The 21,703-nt window shown below is 36.0% G+C and overlaps 2 protein-coding genes across 3 annotated transcripts in view; both read left to right on the plus strand.

Annotated features, from left to right (window-relative positions):
- The window catches only part of LOC100368304 (uncharacterized), a 34,472-nt gene extending 21,387 nt beyond the window's left edge, over positions 1-13,085 (plus strand). Inside the window, exons 6-9 of the mRNA XM_085495887.1 lie at positions 428-1,245; positions 2,494-2,638; positions 10,943-11,099; positions 12,072-13,085. Coding sequence (XP_085352013.1) covers positions 428-1,245; positions 2,494-2,638; positions 10,943-11,099; positions 12,072-12,202 — 1,251 coding nt within the window. The 3' untranslated portion in view covers positions 12,203-13,085. The remainder of the gene's footprint in view (positions 1-427; positions 1,246-2,493; positions 2,639-10,942; positions 11,100-12,071) is intronic.
- Positions 13,086-15,942: 2,857 nt separating this feature from the next.
- On the plus strand, positions 15,943-20,576 carry LOC102805408 (uncharacterized). 2 transcript variants are annotated; one of them, XM_085495926.1, is made up of 2 exons: positions 15,943-16,438; positions 18,896-20,576. In XM_085495926.1, exon 2 carries the CDS (start codon positions 18,942-18,944, stop codon positions 19,941-19,943), a length of 1,002 nt encoding a protein of 333 aa, XP_085352052.1. In that variant the 5' UTR covers positions 15,943-16,438; positions 18,896-18,941; the 3' UTR covers positions 19,944-20,576. The 2 variants fall into 2 exon arrangements, with proteins under 2 accessions (XP_085352052.1, XP_085352053.1); XM_085495927.1 differs by lacking the exon at positions 15,943-16,438 and adding an exon at positions 17,417-17,647.
- Positions 20,577-21,703: the final 1,127 nt, after the last annotated feature.

Below are 21,703 nucleotides of genomic sequence, written 5' to 3' on the forward strand. Positions count from 1 at the left end.
CAAATCATATCACAGAATGCGGCGATAATGATTCATTTTTTACCAAATCAGGCGCTCCACACATCAGGTTCATTGGAATGATTTGATAACAAATTACAAGTCGAAATAGTTGCCAGCTTCCTACTACTTTTAATATTATGTGTACCATTTTTTTTCCAATGACGCATTTCTAGCGTGTGTATAAGTTAATGGCCACGATAGAAAATTGCGCTGCTTTATGGGTAATCACATTGCATTGAGAGTAATCGTTGCATTGTGGGTAACCACGTTGTATTTCGGGTTAAAATGTTGTTCGTAACCGAGAACAAGCACAATTTCACTACGTTTTGCGTGTCGTCATATAAGTGGAATTATATGGAAAATAATAATAATAATAATAATTTATACAAATGTTGAATTGTCCCGAAATATTTTTTGTTTTTCTTAGATACTTTCTTCATCCAATTCTGAGTCGGACGATTCGACTGCTGAGTTGTACGAGTGGTCTGACGGATCAGAAACAAATATAGCACCGATGGTGGCACCCAACGAAGATGCACAGTCTCGACCAGATTATATTTTACCAGTTTTCCGTGGAATCGGTCAAGGTCCTAATAACCAGTATCTTGCGTTCAAAGCTATTGTATTGTATGCTTTAATTCACAAAAAGACAATTGTGCTGCCGCCATTTTTCAATCACCATCGTATCACGGAGGATGACGTCAGAACTTTCAACGAGACATTCAATGTTAACTTACTCAAGAGTTTTGTGCCGATTGCCAGTTTGGAACAATTTAAAAAGGATTGCAATAGTCGCGTAGACGCTGTTCTTTATACAAAGCCGTGCATCAGTTCTAAAAACTGTTATTTTGATTCCCTTTACCGGACTATGATTCCGGTATTTGAGATTCTAGCTGGTGTACAGTTTCCAACGAAGGTAGAGTCACATCGGCGACGGGTAATGCCAATCATAATGTTACCAGACAAACCACCCATGTTTTCACAGAATTCTATTTCCGACTATCTACTCGCAACCAAAGACGTATTCAGAACTGATACAAAATGTACTGCCATGTTCTACCCGTTTCCTTTTATGAAATTAATGATGAATGCTCATCAAAACAACATCTTCGAAATGGTGGAAAGTCACCTTTCTAGGGCTATGTATATTCGTAAGATGGCCGATCTGGTTATTCGCTCGGTTCTTCAAAATATGCGATATCTTGCAGTTCACTGGAGACTCAACTATGAGTTCAAGATAGTTTGGTAGGTAAACAGTTAAAATGGGAGTGTATGCAGCATTGTGTTGTTGTCATGGAAACCTTAGAGTATTTATTTTTTTATACCCCAAACGTGTACATATCATTGTACTTTCCACCATGATACCAGACTCGTCTGTTATATCATCGACTGTTTCTAACATAATTTGTTCGCAAACAAGTATTGGCGTCTGATAACGTACATGTTGTTTTGTTTTTTTCGATTTTTTGAGAAAAAAATGACCGATGTAGTAGATCATGTTGACGGGGACACTACATCTCTTGCACAAGTAAACAATACCTATCGCTAAAAATAATTTTTGATTTTAATATTCATTTCATACAACTTACATAAATATACTTCATTTCACATGACGTATTCCAACTCATTTACTGTATTGGTACCGCATATTTAGCATCGGTCCAGTATTACAAGGAACATTCGAAAATGCGAAAACTATTAACAACAAGTTCGAAATGTATGCTTGTAAACGCTTTTTGGAGTACGATTATTAAAATATTCATATACAGTAGGCTCTGACAGATTACCTTCTTCCAGTTATATTACGTCATACATTGTATTGTCTCTGAGAGCCTGTATTTATAGAATTGAAAATTGTTTTTAGATTTGACAACAACATTCACCCAAAATATATACATGCACAATAAAGGTCACCTAAAAAGGAAACATCAAATTCGACAAAATTATTTTCATGTAGCCTTACTTTTATCATTCCAACTTGTTCTAAAATTGACAACGTAAATGTGATAGTCGACTGTCGACTTTTCATTCTTGAACAGTACACGCGAAACCGAGAAAAAAAATTGACAAAAGGGCGATTTTGAACTATTGCCGGTTAATTTATGGCGGCGAAATCTCCCGGCCACCTGATCTCCATGCTCATACGGTCATGGTTTCCGTGAAGATATCAGTGTTTCACTGAAAGGGGATGTTTAATAAACGAAGACAGCGTTTCCCCGGAAAAAAATCGTGTACTAGAATTGTCCTTTTAAAAATAAGTGGAAAGGACAGTGAAGAAAAGTAGAAAAGTCGCATAATATGTTGTTTTTTTCGTATAATATTGTTACGTCCCTAATACTGCTTGGTACATCTTAATATTGAAGAGTGGTCGTCGCGCATTACGTCACGGTGTCCGAATTTCATGTAAACTCGCTATGAGCCCTTTATCGAACACGACGCGGCACGGCGCGGTGACGATAACCGCCCCTTATAACCACTGTTTTTATTACATAGGTGCGGAAGACGCCTGGAATGCCGGTGGGGATGTCAATATATTTACAAGAGGAATTCTAGCGAAGAAATTGTGCGTACATTTGAGGGGTTGATGGAAGCGTTCAATCTCAGTGCGATCTATTTTGCAGCACCTCAAATGCAGAATGTAAGTACTTTTTTTTATTGGTTACATATTGTCACGTGATCACATGAGTAGTATCAAATAATGACGCATCAATTATGTACCAAGACTATTATTGTCCCTGTGATTCCAAATAGCTCGACTCTGCATGGTCGAGGAGTTGCGCCCTCCCAACGACACTGGGGATTTGGTCTGATGTTGTTGATAGAGAACGCTATCTACATGACTAGACCATAAATGAAAATAAATGAAATCCCAAAGTACCATGTTTAACATAAGTTGGCCTGTAAAAGCAACTAGTAAATTGTGTCAGTATGTGAATGACTAAACAATGAAAGCTGATGAAATATGAGGTGAGATCAGTGCCAAAATTAGTGTTATTTGCTTTATTTGAGTGTTTTCACTTGTATATTAACCTTAAGTTGTCATTTTTATATTGTCTTTACATTAGGTTGGCACTGTCTTGACATTTTTATATTGTCTATCCATTAGGTTGGCATTGTCTTGACATTTTTATATTGTCTTTGCATTAAGTTGGCATTGTTTTGACATTTTTATATTGTCTTTCTATTAGGTTGGCATTGTCTTGACATTTTTATATTGTCTTTCTATTAGGTTGGCATTGTCTTGACATTGTTACATTGTCTTTGCATTAAGTTGGCATTGTTTTGACATTTTTATATTGTCTTTCTATTAGGTTGGCATTGTCTTGATATTTTTATATTGTCTTTGCATGAAGTTGGCATTGTCTTGACATTGTTATGTTGTCTTTGCATTAGGTTGGCATTGTCTTGACATTTTTATATTGTCTTTCCAATAGGTTGGCATTGTCTTGACATTTTTATAGTGTTTTTCCGTTAGGTTGGCATTGTCTTGACATTTTTATAGTGTCTTTCCATTAGGTTGGCATTGTCTTGACATTTTTATATTGTCTTTGCATTAAGTTGGCATTGTCTTGACATTTTTATATTGTCTTTGCATCAGGTTGGCATTGTCTTGACATTTTTATAGTGTCTTTGCATTAAGTTGGCATTGTTTTGACATTTTTATATTGTCTTTCTATTAGGTTGGCATTGTCTTGATATTTTTATATTGTCTTTGCATTAAGTTGGCATTGTCTTGACATTTTTATATTGTCTTTGCTTTAAGTTGGCATTGTCTTGACATTGTTATGTTGTCTTTGCATTAGGTTGGCATTGTCTTGACATTTTTATATTGTCTTTCCAATAGGTTGGCATTGTCTTGACATTTTTATATTGTCTTTGCATTAGGTTGGCATTGTCTTGACATTTTTATATTGTCTTTGCATTAGGCTGGCATTGTCTTGACATATTTATATTGTCTTTCCATTAGGTTGGCATTGTCTTGACATTTTTTATTGTCTTTCCATTAGGTTGTCATTGTCTTGACATTTTTATATTGTCTTTGCATTAAGTTGGCATTGTCTTGACATTTTCATATTGTCTTTGCATTAAGTTGGCATTGTCTTGACATTTTCATATTGTCTTTGCATTAAGTTGGCATTGTCTTGACATGTTTATATTGTCTTTTCATTAGGTTGGCATTGTCTTGACATTTTTATATTGTCTTTGCATTAGATTTGCATTGTCTTGACATTTTCATATTGTCTTTGCATTATGTTGGCATTGTCTTGACATTTTTATAGTGTCTTTGCATTAGGTTGGCATTGTCTTGACATTTTTATATTGTCTTTGCATTAGGTTGGCATTGCTTTGACATTTTTATAGTGTCTTTCCATTAGGTTGGCATTGTCTTGACATTTTTATAGTGTTTTTCCGTTAGGTTGGCACTGTCTTGACATTTTTATAGTGTCTTTCCATTAGGTTGGCATTGTCTTGACATTTTTATATTGTCTTTGCATTAAGTTGGCATTGTCTTGACATTTTTATATTGTCTTTTCATCAGGTTGGCATTGTCTTGACATTTTTATATTGTCTTTGCATTAAGTTGGCATTGTCTTGACATTTTTTATTGTCGTTCCATTAGCTTCGAATTGTCTTGACATTTTTATATTGTCGTTCCATTAGGTTCGCATTGTCTTGATATTTTTATATTGTCTTTCTATTAGGTTGGGATTGTCTTGACATTTTTATATTGTCGTTTCATTAGATTGGCATTGTCTTGACATTTTTATATTGTCGTTCCATTAGGTTGGCATTGTCTTGACATTTTTATAGTGTCTTTCCATTAGGTTGGTATTGTCTTGACATTTGTATAGTGTCTTTCCATTAGGTTGGCATTGTCTTGACATTTTTATATTGTCTTTGCATTAAGTTGGCATTGTCTTGACATTTTTATATTGTCTTTGCATTAAGTTGGCATTGTCTCGACATTTTTTATTGTCGTTCCATTAGGATGGCATTGTCTTGACATTTTTATATTGTCGTTCCATTAGGTTGGCATTGTCTTGACATTTTTATATTGTCTTTCCATTAGGTTGGCATTCTCTTGACATTTCTATATTGTCTTTGCATCAGGTTGGCATTATCTTGACATTTTTATATTGTCTTTGCATGAGGTTGGCACTGTCTTGACATTGTTATATTGTCTTTCTAGTAGGTTGGCATTGTCTTGACATTTTTATATTGTCTTTGCATTAAGTTGGCATTGTCTTGACATTTTTATATTGTCTTTGCATTAAGTTGGCATTGTCTTGACATTTTTATATTGTCGTTCCACTAAGTTAGCATTGTCTTGACATTTTTATATTGTCTTTGCATCAGGTTGGCATTGTCTTGACATTTTTATATTGTCTTTCTATTAGGTTGGCATTGTCTTGACATTTTTATATTGTCGGTCAACTAGGTTAGCATTGTCTTGACATTTTTATATTGTCTTTGCATTAAGTTGGCATTGTCTTGACATTTTTATATTGTCTTTCTATTAGGTTGGCATTGTCTTGACATTTTTATATTGTCGTTCCACTAGGTTAGCATTGTCTTGACATTTTCATATTGTCTTTGCATCAGGTTGGCATTGTCTTGACATTTTTTATTGTCTTTGCATTAGGTTGGCATTGTCTTGACATTTTTTATTGTCTTTGCATCAGGTTGGCATTGTCTTGACATTTTTTATTGTCTTTGCATTAGGTTGGCATTGTCTTGACATTTTTTTATTGTCTTTGCATTAGGTTGGCATTGTCTTGACATTTTTTTATTGTCTTTGCATTAGGTTGGCATTGTCTTGACTTTTTTTATTGTCTTTGCATTAGGTTGGCATTGTCTTGACATTTTTATATTGTTGTTCCATTAGGTTGGCATTGTCTTGACATTTTTATATTGTCGTTCCACTAGGTTAGCATTGTCTTGACATTTTTATATTGTCTTTGCATCAGGTTGGCATTGTCTTGACATTTTTATATTGTCTTTCCATTAGGTTGGCATTGTCTTGATATTTTTATATTGTCTGTCCATTAGGTTGGCATTGTCTTGACATTTTTTATTGTCGTTCCATTAGGTTCGCATTGTCTTGACATTTTTAAATTGTCGTTCCATTAGGTTCGCAATGTCTTGACATTTTTATATTGTCTTTCTATTAGGTTGGGATTGTCTTGACATTTTTATATTGTCGTTCCATTAGGTTCGCATTGTCTTGACATTTTTATATTGTCTTTCCATTAGGTTGGCATTCTCTTGACATTTTTATATTGTCTTTGCATCAGGTTGGCATTGTCTTGACATTGTTATATTGTCTTTCTAATAGGTTGGCATTGTCTTGACATTTTTATATTGTCTTTGCATGAGGTTGGCACTGTCTTGACATTGTTATATTGTATTTCTATTAGGTTGGCATTGTCTTGACATTTTTATATTGTCTTTGCATGAGGTTGGCACTGTCTTGACATTGTTATATTGTCTTTCTATGAGGTTGGCATTGTCTTGACATTTTTATATTGTCTTTCCACTAAGTTGACATTGTCTTGACATTTTTATATTGGCTTTGCATTAGGCTGGCATTGTCTTGACATGTTTATATTGTCTTTGCATTAGGTTGGCATTGTCTTGACATTTTTATATTGTATTTCTATTAGGTTGGCATTGTCTTGACATTTTGTTATTGTCTTTGCATCAGTTTGGCATTGTCTTGATATTTTTATATTGTCTTTCCAATAGGTTGGCATTGTCTTGACATTTTTAAATTGTCGTTCCATTAGGTTCGCATTGTCTTGACATTTTTATATTGTCTTTCCATTAGGTTGGGATTGTCTTGACATTTTTATATTGTCGTTCCATTAGGTTCGCATTGTCTTGACATTTTTATATTGTCTTTCTATTAGGTTGGCATTGTCTTGACATTTTTATATTGTCGTTCCACTAGGTTAGCATTGTCTTGACATTTTCATATTGTCTTTGCATCAGGTTGGCATTGTCTTGACATTTTTTTATTGTCTTTGCATTAGGTTGGCATTGTCTTGACATTTTTTATTGTCTTTGCATCAGGTTGGCATTGTCTTGACATTTTTTATTGTCTTTGCATTAGGTTGGCATTGTCTTGACATTTTTTTATTGTCTTTGCATTAGGTTGGCATTGTCTTGACATTTTTTATTGTCTTTGCATTAGGTTGGCATTGTCTTGACTTTTTTTTATTGTCTTTGCATTAGGTTGACATTGTCTTGACATTTTTATATTGTCTTTCCATTAGGTTGGCATTGTCTTGACATTTTTATATTGTCGTTCCACTAGGTTAGCATTGTCTTGACATTTTTATATTGTCTTTGCATCAGGTTGGCATTGTCTTGACATTTTTATATTGTCTTTCCATTAGGTTGGCATTGTCTTGATATTTTTATATTGTCTTTCCATTAGGTTGGCATTGTCTTGACATTTTTTATTGTCGTTCCATTAGGTTCGCATTGTCTTGACATTTTTAAATTGTGGTTCCATTAGGTTCGCATTGTCTTGACATTTTTATATTGTCTTTCTATTAGGTTGGGATTGTCTTGACATTTTTATATTGTCGTTCCATTAGGTTCGCATTGTCTTGACATTTTTATATTGTCTTTCCAATAGGTTGGCATTGTCTTGACATTTTTATAGTGTTTTTCCGTTAGGTTGGCATTGTCTTGACATTTTTATAGTGTCTTTCCATTAGGTTGGCATTGTCTTGACATTTTTATATTGTCTTTGCATTAAGTTGGCATTGTCTTGACATTTTTATATTGTCTTTGCATCAGGTTGGCATTGTCTTGACATTTTTATAGTGTCTTTGCATTAAGTTGGCATTGTTTTGACATTTTTATATTGTCTTTCTATTAGGTTGGCACTGTCTTGACATTGTTATATTGTCTTTCTAGTAGGTTGGCATTGTCTTGACATTTTTATATTGTCGTTCCATTAGGTTCGCATTGTCTTGACATTTTTATAGTGTCTTTGCATTAGGTTGGCATTGTCTTGACATTGTTATATTGTCTTTCTAATAGGTTGGCATTGTCTTGACATTTTTATAGTGTCTTTGCATTAGGTTGGCATTGTCTTGACATTGTTATATTGTATTTCTATTAGGTTAGCATTGTCTTGACATTTTTATATTGTCTTTGCATGAGGTTGGCACTGTCTTGACATTTTTATATTGTCTTTCCACTAAGTTGGCATTGTCTTGACATTTTTATATTGGCTTTGCATTAGGCTGGCATTGTCTTGACATGTTTATATTGTCTTTGCATTAGGTTGGCATTGTCTTGACATTTTTATATTGTATTTCTATTAGGTTGGCATTGTCTTGACATTTTGTTATTGTCTTTGCATCAGTTTGGCATTGTCTTGATATTTTTATATTGTCTTTCCAATAGGTTGGCATTGTCTTGACATTTTTAAATTGTCGTTCCATTAGGTTCGCATTGTCTTGACATTTTTATATTGTCTTTCTATTAGGTTGGGATTGTCTTGACATTTTTATATTGTCGTTCCATTAGGTTCGCATTGTCTTGACATTTTTATATTGTCTTTCCATTAGGTTGGCATTCTCTTGACATTTTTATATTGTCTTTGCATTAGGTTGGCATTGTCTTGACAATTTTATATTGTCTTTGCATGAGGTTGGCACTGTCTTGACATTGTTATATTGTCTTTCTAGTAGGTTGGCATTGTCTTGACATTTTTATATTGTCTTTGCATTAGGTTGGCATTGTCTTGACATTTTTATATTGTCTTTGCATGAGGTTGGCATTGTCTAGACATTTTTATATTGTCTTTACATTAGGTTGGCACTGTCTTGACATTGTTATATTGTCTTTCTAGTAGGTTGGCATTGTCTTGACATTTTTATATTGTCTTTGCATGAGGTTGGCATTGTCTAGACATTTTTATATTGTCTTTACATTAGGTTGGCACTGTCTTGACATTGTTATATTGTCTTTCTAGTAGGTTGGCACTGTCTTGACATTGTTATATTGTCTTTCTATGAGGTTGGCATTGTCTTGACATTTTTATATTGTCTTTCTATTAGGTTGGCATTGTCTTGACATTTTTATATTGTCTTTGCATTAGGTTGGCACTGTCTTGACATTGTTATATTGTCTTTCTAGTAGGTTGGCACTGTCTTGACATTGTTATATTGTCTTTCTATGAGGTTGGCACTGTCTTGACATTTTTATATTGTCTTTCTATTAGGTTGGCATTGTCTTGACATTTTTATATTGTCTTTGCATTAGGTTGGCACTGTCTTGACATTGTTATATTGTCTTTCTAGTAGGTTGGCACTGTCTTGACATTGTTATATTGTCTTTCTATGAGGTTGGCATTGTCTTGACATTTTTATATTGTCTTTCTATTAGGTTGGCATTGTCTTGACATTTTTATATTGTCTTTGCATTAGGTTGGCACTGTCTTGACATTGTTATATTGTCTTTCTAGTAGGTTGGCACTGTCTTGACATTGTTATATTGTCTTTCTATGAGGTTGGCATTGTCTTGACATTTTTATATTGTCTTTCCATGAAGTTGGCATTGTCTTGACATTTTTATATTGTCTTTCTATGAGGTTGGCATTGTCTTGACATTTTTATATTGTCTTTCTATGAGGTTGGCATTGTTTTGACATTTTTATATTGTCTTTGCATTAGGTTGGCATTGTCTTGACATTTTTATATTGTCTTTCTATTAGGTTGGCATTGTCTTGACATTTTTATATTGTCTTTCTATTAGGTTGGCATTGTCTTGACATTTTTATATTGTCTTTGCATGAGGTTGGCATTGTCTTGACATTTTTATATTGTCTTTCTATGAGGTTGGCATTGTCTTGACATTTTTATATTGTCTTTACATGAGGTTGGCACTGTCTTGACATTTTTATATTGTCTTTCTATGAGGTTGGCATTGTCTTGACATTTTTATATTGTCTTTCTATGAGGTTGGCATTGTTTTGACATTTTTATATTGTCTTTGCATTAGGTTGGCATTGTCTTGACATTTTTATATTGTCTTTCTATGAGGTTGGCATTGTCTTGACATTTTTATATTGTCTTTGCATGAGGTTGGCACTGTCTTGACATTTTTATATTGTCTTTCTATGAGGTTGGCATTGTCTTGACATTTTTATATTGTCTTTCCATTAATTGGCATTGTCTTGACATTTTTATTTTGGCTTTGCATTAGGCTGGCATTGTCTTGACATGTTTATATTGTCTTTGCATTAGGTTGGCATTGTCTTGACATTTTTATATTGTCTTTCTATTAGGTTGGCATTGTCTTGACATTTTGTTATTGTCTTTGCATCAGGTTGGCATTGTCTTGATATTTTTATATTGTCTTTCCAATAGGTTGGCATTGTCTTGACATTTTTATATTGTCTTTCTATTAGGTTGGCATTGTCTTGACATTTTTATATTGTCTTTCTATTAGGTTGGCATTGTTTTGACATTTTGTTATTGTCGTTCCGTTAGGTTGGCATTGTCTTGACATTTTTATATTGTCTTTCCATTAGGTTGGCATTCTCTTGACATTTTTATATTGTCTTTACATCAGGTTGGCATTGTCTTGACATTTTTATATTGTCGTTTCATTAGGTTTGCATTGTCTTGACATTTTTATAGTGTCTTTGCATTAGGTTGGCATTGTTTTGACATTTTTATAGTGTCTTTGCATTAGGTTGGCATTGTCTTGACATTTTTATAGTGTCTTTGCATTAGGTTGGCATTGTCTTGACATTTGTATAGTGTCTTTGCATTAGGTTGGCATGTTTCAATTTGAAATGTTTGACACAGTAATAATAACTTCAAATATTTATATACTACAATAACATGCTCCAATGTTATGTGTGTTTATTATAAATGTATCCGTTATCACGTTGTAATAATATTTGTTATTTCAGCACAAAATATGGGATAATATAAAAGGAAGAATACCTAATGCTTTCAATTCAACTGATGTAATAAACAATTTAGCAAACTTGTATGTACCGGAAATGAAGAAACCCCTTAAAGATGACAACTACATCCTTTCTCTCATTGAGCAGGAAATTTGTTACAGTAAGTCTGCTATTGTTATGGTAAAAACAAATTGTGTTTTAGTTTTGTTGCTGTGAGTCCACCAAGTATGTTAATTACGGTAGCAACCATTCTGACACACATGTATAAGTCTTTAAAGGACGGTAGTCGTCGCGCTACGCATGCGTGAGATATATGGGTCTCATATAAACAAAGATGGCGACTTTGGCTATAGCGCAGATTAATGAGTACAAACTGAGACGTTAACAAGCTTCAATTAGGTAATTTTGGGTGATTGGAAGGTATCGTGGGTATAGTGCAAGTCACACCCAGGTCAAACCTCATACTTGTGATTTCCATTAGAAGAGCGCATTGGATTGTGGGAAAATCAATATTTATCAACACAAATGTCGTACTTGCGAAACGCGACGACAAATGCCATTTAAGTCATTTATCTGTCAGTTTATTATGCGCTTGTGCATGCTTGAATATAGCAGAAGTCGTTCGGACATGTTTTGTAACACTGGTTAGCAAAAATAGATCATTTCAGCTCACCGCGAGATCCCGCGATATGCGTGAAATGGAACTTAATCAGAACAAACAAAGGTCATATCTACACAGTGACGTCAAAACACCATGGGGGATTCGACAATCGCGAAAGTATTATGCTATACACATTTGATGATGGTTAATTTTGAAGTAAGAGTATCTCAACCCAATATTTCCCCTCTTCAAATTCAAAATAAAATCGTGACACTGGCAGACGGAACGCACAACTTGAAGAAACGCAATATCTCGCAGTGAACGGAACTTCACCTAATATCATCTCATCTCCAGAACATCTATCTATTTTACATAATTTTGAAGCAAATTTTCACAACTACAGGATCTGATCAATATTTGGGAAAAATATGAAAAAAAAATAGTTCTACTTTGTGAAAAGTGACCAGAAATTTGACGTTCAAAGGGTTTTAATACATTGTCACACGTACACCATTTGTATCTATTCCGCAGGGTCGTCATTGTTTGTTGGAACAGCCATTTCATCTTGGACATACATGGTGGAACAAGACAGATTGGGAAAAGGAACTGTCCTTATGCCAGACATTTTTGGTGATCCAGTAAGTTATGGAAAATGTAGATAACGATATCAGTGGTTGATGACGTCACATTTCGTGCGCGTGCGTGATTAAAGCAATTCTAACTACAGAGGTGAATGTGATAGACGTTTTCATGTGACGATGCATTTGACCAACTATGCTACGCCATAAACGAACTACATTATCACATGCTGCGAGTTTCGATTGACCGGAAAACAAAGGAATGTTGATCTTCGGTCTTGGAAAATCATGATTGAATTTTCAGGTATTATATATCCTCGTTTCAGAAGCAAACCTCAGACAAAGCCTCGTTTAGAGAATTTGCGAATAACAGTCACACCAACAGTAAATTTATCCTTTCTCAAATTATGCCACATCAAATTTATGAACGATTTGACATAATTTTAACTTTGATTTCTTCTTTTCACGTTTTCCACAATTTGTATATAAATGTTACATATAATGTTATATATAAGTTATGGCTAATCACGCCCCCAAACGTTATCGTTGGGCGAACCTTTTGTTTGCGAGATTATTGAATTCTTGTACTGTAGTTCCATGATTGGTGTATTGTAGTCATGTGGTCTGTGCCATAGACAGTTATAATGTACATATAGTGAGCATGGCAGATCCTTGATCGGAAAGTATTATGTCCATGATTTGAACTTATTATTCATTATTTGTTTTTCCTTTACGAATATACTCACATACTCTCACTTACAATGCACTTCTTTGAGATGAGGGGAAGAGAGTTATTTGACTCCTTTACTCCCAAACTTAGTGACGTAAAATGACTCTAATTAAATATAAAATCAACAGTGATTCTGTTAGGCCATAGGATTACAGCGAGAGAAATAAAATGATATTGTGTAATGTTAGCCTCTTGAATGAATATTTTACAAAAATAAAATAAAATTATTTGTAAATACTGATGGAGTAATTATGATTTTTTTCTCTCTGTGTGTTATGTGTACCCATGTCACGTGATTGCTTTTTATTTGAGTGTGTCATTGAATCCGCCAATCTTTTAGCAGTAGCAAGTTGTCTATATCTACCAACCATACTACGGCATATCCACCCACAATACCACGACTTGGCATATGTGCTTACTATAACACGAATTCACATATCTACCCATTATAGCACGACTTGACATATCTATCCACTATAGCACGACTTCTCATATCTACCCACTATAGCACGACTTGACATATCTACCCACTATACCATGACTTGACATATCTACCCACTATACCACGACTTGACATATCTATCCACTATAGCACGACTTCACATATCTACCCACTATACCTCGACTTGACATATCTACCCACTATACCTCGACTTGACATATCTACCCACTATAGCACGACTTCTCATATCTACCCACTATAACACGACTTGACATATCTACCCACTATATCACGACTTGACATATCTACCCACTATACCACGACTTGACATATCTACCCACTATACCTCGACTTGACATATCTACCCACTATAGCACGACTTCTCATATCTACCCACTATAACACGACTTGACATATCTACCCACTATATCACGACTTGACATATCTACCCACTATACCACGACTTGACATATCTACCCACTATACCTCGACTTGACTTATCCACCCACTATAACACGACTTCACATATATACCCACTATAGCACGACTTCTCATATCTACCCACTATACCACGACTTGACATATATACCCACTATAACACGACTTGACATATCTACCCACTATAGCACGACTTGACTTATCTACCCACTATAGCACGACTTGACATATCTACCCACTATAACACGACTTGACATATATACCCACTATAGCACGACTTGACATATCTACCCACTATAACACGACTTCACATATATACCCACTATAGCACGACTTCTCATATCTACCCACTATAGCACGACTTGACATATCTACCCACTATAGCACGACTTCTCATATCTACCCACTATAACACGACTTGACATATCTACCCACTATACCTCGACTTGACATATCTACCCACTATAGCACGACTTGACATATCTACCCACTATAGCACGAATTGACATATCTATCCACTATAACACGACTTGACATATCTACCCACTATACCACGACTTCACATATCTACCCACTATAGCACGAATTGACATATCTACCCACTATACCACGACTTCACATATCTACCCACTATACCACGAATTGACATCAATGTCAGTTTAAAACGACTAAAAGAATGTTGTCATGAATTTTGAAAGATTTGTGTACATACGCTGAAAGCTTATATTATATTTGGGTTTAGTGAGCATCACATTTTCGATGCTTGAATAGACTTCGAAACGGCGAGAAATCCAGTCAGTTCTACACTGCTTAAACAATGGACAAAAAGAATAAAATTTCATTCGTCCTCAACTACTTAAAGGGCGGTAGTTGTCGCGCCACGCATGCGCGAGATATATGAGCCTCATATAAACAAAGATGGCGACTTTGACAAACTGAGACGCTGTGAAGCTTTAATTAAGCATTTTTTTAGGTAATTGGAAGGTATCGAAGGAGTAATTAGTGCAAGTCGCGCGCAGCCTAAACCTCATACTTGTGATTTCCATTAGAAGAGCGCATTGGATTGTGGGAAAATCAATGTTTATCAACACAAATGTCGCACATGCGCAGCGCGACGACTGCCGCGCTTTAACTTCCGATGCTCCATCTGACAATAAAGAAAATTCCCAAACGAAGAGGCAGTATTGGATTACTATATCGCCGCCGACCATTCTCGATGATAACAATTACATGTGAAATAAACTGCTGTCTCCCACTTGTTGTTCGATCTATACAATTCCAAAACCATATCGATACAATAAACTCTCTGCTTTGTGTTGCCCAAGTATGCCCCCCCCCCCTCTGCCGTGTTCAACCTTTTAAACATTTTATAACTAGCCCTAGGGTACCGGTAAATATCTATTTTTATAAGTTTTAATCAGTATGAAATACAGCTTAGATTTTGTTTCAAAATACAATTGACAAATTCTAGTTAAATACGCCAAAATAATACCAGGTTATGCGTCCTTTAAGGAGTCATATGTAATGCATATATGCCGTAATCTTAACTACCCGGTCAGGGCCTTACTCTGGGCATTATTCTGTTACATTATTAATTGGACAGGGCCTTCCTCTTGGTATTATTATATTACATTGTCACTCGGACATAGCCTTCCTCCAGGCATTAGTCGATCGTATTGTATCGTGTATCGCATTGTCACTCGGGCTGGGCCTTCCTCAAGGCATTATTGTGTCACAGGGTCCATGGTATATGTGGCTGTGATTTAAGGAAACCAGATGATGTATATCACCATATTACGGACAGAACGGGAATACAGAGATTTCTTTGAAATATGAAAAAAATAAATATACAATTTATAAGTATACAATTCGATATATAATTAATGTACGCTGTAGGCACAATGAAAACACCTGTCAGCGTATCCTTAACGATTTGCTGTGATATGCAATTTATGCAATTTACTAACAATTGCGTCCTTAGGTCGGTAATTTTTAAATATCCAAGATTTTGACTTGCATATAAAGACTTTAAAATGCTTGCCATTTCCCTCTTTATTCAGATGAGTTCACTGTCCCGGATGTTGCAATATCCATAGTTTGATTACATTTTTGTTTCAACAGTACAAGACGTGGACAATACGATTCGATTTCTGTGACGTCACTGAGAGGTCACAGGGTCATGTTTCTATTGAGTTGCGTACAGCCAGAACCTCGATACGGGCTGTACTGTTAACAGTCAATGGTATCAGTAGCATATCGGGCTAATTTTTCACGCAGATTGTCGGATGTTGAACCGGTTAACTAAGTCGGATACGATCGGATAAAACTGGAGAGGTGTCACGTGATACGTGAGTAGACGATTACAAAATACTCCGTCGGGACCGGTATTTGAAGAAGAATGACGGATGGTTGCTTTGACAGGTGGTGTACTGAGTACTTATAACGACTGGTTGTCGATTGTAAACGTCAGTCGCAATACCACAGCGAATGCAACGTATAGACTGGACTGTTAGTTAACTATAGGAGATATTAGTTTTGTACAGGGAGTTGCAGATTATTATTTAAGTGGTTGGCATCGACCGGCGAGCAACGCCGCCTGTGAAGTAATTTAGAGTACCTGCATTCAGTAAATCTGTCTGTTCCCTTTTAAGCCGAATTGGATTTGTTGGTTGCCGACGTCACTGAAAGGCCATTTCCACAGACAAAAGAGGTATGTATAAACAAAGTACACTGTTCGCATTCAAGGAGAGAATGCGAATGGAGCATTGAAAGTGGGTTTGCGTTGACGGCGCTCTTTGTTGCACGCTAAAAACATTCACGCAACAGTTCGTATAACAGACTGGTTTACACGAAATGTAACAAATAAACAAATCACAATGAGAATCGTACAAGCGACGAATTGGTAACTAAGACACGTGACAATATCAAATTTGATTCTAGTTTAGTATCGGATAGATGACAAGCATACACCGCCAAGTACTTGCCTTCATTTGGTTTTATTGGCAGGTAAAAGCGGCGCCCTGTTTGGCCCTGCGGGACAACGCCGTAACTATTATATCCGCTATTTATTTTAATTTAGTTTTTATAGCATTTTAGAAGGTTAGTACCGAGGACACGTAAACATTGAGAGTATTTTATTAAGCTTATTTGATTTGTGTATTGTATAGGGGAACATTAGTATTCATACAAGGCTGTTCGTAGCAAGTAGGTGGCTTTTTCCCACTCAATAACGCACAATAGCGCTATACGGATAGGGTCATGGTGAGAGGTAAAAACGTAAACAAGTCAAACATCGTCGACTGATCTACAAAGAGGCTTCGTTTACATGGGTTACGTTGACATATTAAACATTGATCGCGATGTGACTGATGTCGACTTACATTCACACAAAAGGACCAGTGTTAGAGTGTTACGTAGAGCAGGGAAACCATCAGACCATCGGCAAATGTACAACAAAGCTCACAGCTGAGTAACGGTGGCACTAACATTTGTTTATGAGGCTTCGTTAAGTTACGTGAATTCCGGACGTATATGCTAAACAATACTGGCTATTACCTCCATGTGCTATGTAACTAATAACAACGGATATTCACATAAGAGGACTAGTACCAGAGTTGGGGTATTACGAGGAGCAGGGAAGACATCGACAACTGTACAACACAGACACACAGTGACATTTAGGGTTGTACATAGGACAGGGCAACCACCGACGTCTGAACAATGCGGACCCACAGTGGCGGTTAGGGTGATACAAAGAACCGGGCAACAACCGGCGAATGTACCAAAGTGACGGTTACCGTGGTGCATAGGACGGGGCAACCACTAACGCCTAAATAATGCATATTACTCGGACAACGCAGTCTAATTTTTGACATCTGGCTTAAATTGATATTTTGAGTTATATTTCTTTAAATAACCGGTGCGTATAAGACAGAGTCCATGATTATATTTTACCATCATATTATACTAATCATTTTCATATCTGTGGATAAGATAACAACAATAACCAGATTAAGATGGTAATCACATACTGTAAAACATGTCTTTTTTGCGAGCATATCTTTTTCGCGAATTTAGCGAGAGAACTGTTTTGCTAATTCAAGATGTCGCTAATGACTTTATTATAAATTCAAAATGGCCGCCAAGCAAAGAAATCAACAACGACAAGAGAGATTCGCTAAATCAACATTTTGCTATTACGTCAGTTCACCACAATTCGCTAAAATTGCATGCCGCTTTTTCAACATGTTTTACAGTATTACATATTTAGAAAGTTCAAAAGTTAATTTAGTTGATTCATATAATATTGTGATGTGTTGCTCAGAAATACATTTTTGTTAGAAACATAAGTCTGTTGGCGGGAACTAAGGTGCACCACCTTGCGGGAACTCGTACACATCCCGGTCACGTGTCGTTCCAGTTTGTCATCAAGTGATGCCATGGCACATCTGAGTGCGTTATAAAAATACACATCAACTTCAATTCCATCTATCAAGTATCTTCATTACTTTGTAATATTTATCATCTTTGAAGTCACCCTGAACGTAGTGTTATTCGAAAAAGTGTAAAATTCCCGTTTTAGGATTATTAAAACAATCCTAGGTAAGGTCGAAAATATTACAAAACTGCTTGCACGCACGATTGAAATACACGGTAACTCAAAACTAAAGGCTCTGTTGACAAAAATAAGATGTTCACAGTCGCCACCTGCGCACGCACGGGAATTGAGTCACAAGCCACGATAACGACGCGCGCTAAAAACGCAAAGGCTCATGGGTAGGCGCTTGTTTGTTAACAACGACACGCTATGGCCGTTTGCCGCATGCGCAGGTGAAGACTCTCCCGCTTTAACTTATTACTCACCCGATTTCAAATGTCTGCATTTTTATATAAGTCGCTTGATGTTACACCTTGATAAAAAAAATACGAGGCATAACTCACCGAAAAAAAGACCTGGTAGCAATAATAGTATCAGAAAGTTTAGGTAAATCCAGACGCATTTGGTATTTTACTAATACCATAAAGAATATCTTTTTTTAAATATCAAGTTGATGCAATATTGAACACAATTATTCAAACATGCTCAAAGATAAACATATTGCTCCTTAATTGTTCACATCATTATGAATGTTCATATTCACATTGTGTATATGTTTTCTCGTTCCAGAAAGCTGTACAAATACGAGAACGAGGTTGTAATAAGACCAACTATCATGGCGAAGATTATCAATCTTAGTGGGAGGGCGCTGTTGTCGCTACCCGTAGACATCTGTGATCAGAAATCACTTCGATCACTAGACTGTAAACATAACCATCTATCTTCGCTACCAAATAAATTCAGACAATTAACTAATCTGAAAGGCTTGTTGCTAGGCAGCAACATTTTCACTGAGATTCCTCTAAGTGTCACCAAGATCACTGGACTTGTCATGATTGATATCAGTTACAATCGGCTGACGTCACTTCCTGAATCGTTTTGCGATCTTGTTCAATTGGAATACTTAGATGCGAGTTACAACCACATTCGCCAATTGCCGCCTCAGTTTGGTTTAAAACTGAAGAAACTGAAGAAGCTCTTTCTGTATGGAAATCCTTTAGAGGACCCGCCACTGGATATTTGCAACGATGGTATCCGAACGATACGACAGTACCAGAGAAGCAGAAGTTGTTCAGACAACACCGACGACTCAATCGCAATAATAGGAGACGGCATAATCAGTAATTTCAACAAAGGGACATTATTAAGCAATGTTAGAATTACTGTACTTAAAAAGTCTAGAGCTAAAAGTATTTACAAATACGTTCAGAAATATGCAGATTTGAAAGGTATTCAATCATTAATTATACATGCAGGAACTCACGACTGCGCAGAAGGCAAGATGGGTGTTATCCGCGAAGTGACGTCGGAATTGCACGAGACGTTGAAGGAGTTGAAGAAGAAATATCGCAATCTCAATATCGTCATTTCCGGCGTGGTGCCAAGAAACGACTACTACTTCAATGACTGTCGGGTAATGAACGATTTATTTCGCCAAGTCTGTAAAGAAGAGCATTGCCTTTTCGTGGATCATGAAAGCGCATTTACGAGAACATCCGGGGCACTTGATACTCATCTATTCACCAGAGATGGCGTGCATCTGAACAGTCGAGGGACTCTTCGCTTAGCAACCAGTATCAATAAATATGTACCAATACTAAGAAATCACAGTCGGTAAACACATGACACAAGAACTGACCGTTCTGTTGAATGTTCTATATGCATGTTTAGCTAGCATACTTGTTTAGCCGTTTAGCCGACCTAACTAATTTAGCTAAAAAGTACGTAATTTATCGAAATGGAGCTAAATTAAAACATGTCTATATCATGATTACAAATTTGTTCGGATAAATAACTAAGATCCAATAATACAGTAATACAATAACATAATTGCCCGCAATTTAGTTTTATTGCGTTACAAAACTAATAACATTTTAACGAAAAAAAAATCAATAGCAACTCAAAATTCCATGGCATTATGACCCGTTGAGTTCTAGTTCGGTCAATTATATTTATATAACAGCAATAATTTCAATATTATGCTTCAAGTTTCCAACTACATTGTATTTTATTCTAACATGATTATGCAGCAATGTGTATTTACAATTTCAATGTAGAAGCTGGTTATGTAACCATCATTATATTCATCACGTGACTTTATCAGTGCAATTGAGTATTCAACAATAGATTTTATTAGCAGTAAATCACACAGCCAGAATGTCAGTGAATGTTAAATTCATGTTATATTTCATTAGAAGAACCGATGTTTCTTAATTTACATATCACAGAGAAAAAATAATTTGAACAACTACTTATGATGAGTGTTGTTATCTTTTCATATTGTATGTGTGCATGTATTAGCGATAAGTCACTCACTAAATGTATTAGCGATAAGTCACCATATAGATGCATCAGAAATAAGTGAACCTCCATATTTTTCAGTAGTAAGTCAGCCTATAGATGCCTCAGAATAAGTCACACTATAGATGCATCAGAATAAGACAGTGTATAAATGCATCTGATGAAGTCACCTTATAGATGCACCAGAGTAAGTCTGCCTATAGATGCATCTGATAAAGTCACCCTATAGATGCATCAGAGTAAGTTACCCCATAGATGCATCTGATGACGTCACCCTATAAATACATCAGAGTAAATCACCCCATAGATGCATCTGATGACGTCACCCTATAAATACATCAGAGTAAATCACTCCAAAGATGCATCAGAGCAAGTCATCCTATAGATACATCAGAGCAAGTCAGCCTATAGATACACCAGAGCAAGTCAGCCTATAGATACATCAGAGCAAGTCACCCTGTAGATACATCAGAGCAAGTCACCCTATAGATACATCAGAGCAAGTCACCTAATAGATACATCATAGCAAGTCAACCCTATAGATACATCAAAGCAAGTCACCCTATAAATACATCAGAGCAAGTCAGCCTATAGATACATCAAAGCAAGTCACCCTATAAATACATCAGAGCAAGTCAGCCTATAGATACATCAAAGCAAGCCACCCTATAGATACATCAGAGCAAGTCACTCTATAAATATATCAGAGCAAGTCAGCCTATAGATACATCAGAGCAAGTCACCCTATAAATACATCAGAGCAAGTCACCCTATAGATACATCAGAGAAAGTCAGCCTATAGATACATCAGAGCAAGTCACCCTATAGATACATCAGAGCAAGTCACCCTATAGATACATCAGAGAAAGTCAGCCTATAGATACATCAGAGCAAGTCAGCCTATAGATACATCAGAGCAAGTCACCCTATAAATATATCAGAGCAAGTCACCCTATAGATACATCAGAGCAAGTCACCCTATAGATACATCAGAGCAAGTCACCCTATAGATACATCAGAGCAAGTCACCCTATAGATACATCAGAGCAAGTCACCCTATAGATACATCAGAGCAAG

Source organism: Saccoglossus kowalevskii, chromosome 22 (genome assembly GCF_978046115.1).
Source record: "Saccoglossus kowalevskii chromosome 22, keSacKowa6.1, whole genome shotgun sequence".
Lineage (NCBI taxonomy): Eukaryota > Metazoa > Hemichordata > Enteropneusta > Harrimaniidae > Saccoglossus > Saccoglossus kowalevskii.

What these genes read in the sequence shown, in the direction of transcription:
- LOC102805408 (XM_085495926.1), top strand. Translation starts at nt 18,942, where the DNA reads ATGGCGAAGATTATCAATCTTAGTGGGAGGGCGCTGTTGTCGCTACCC.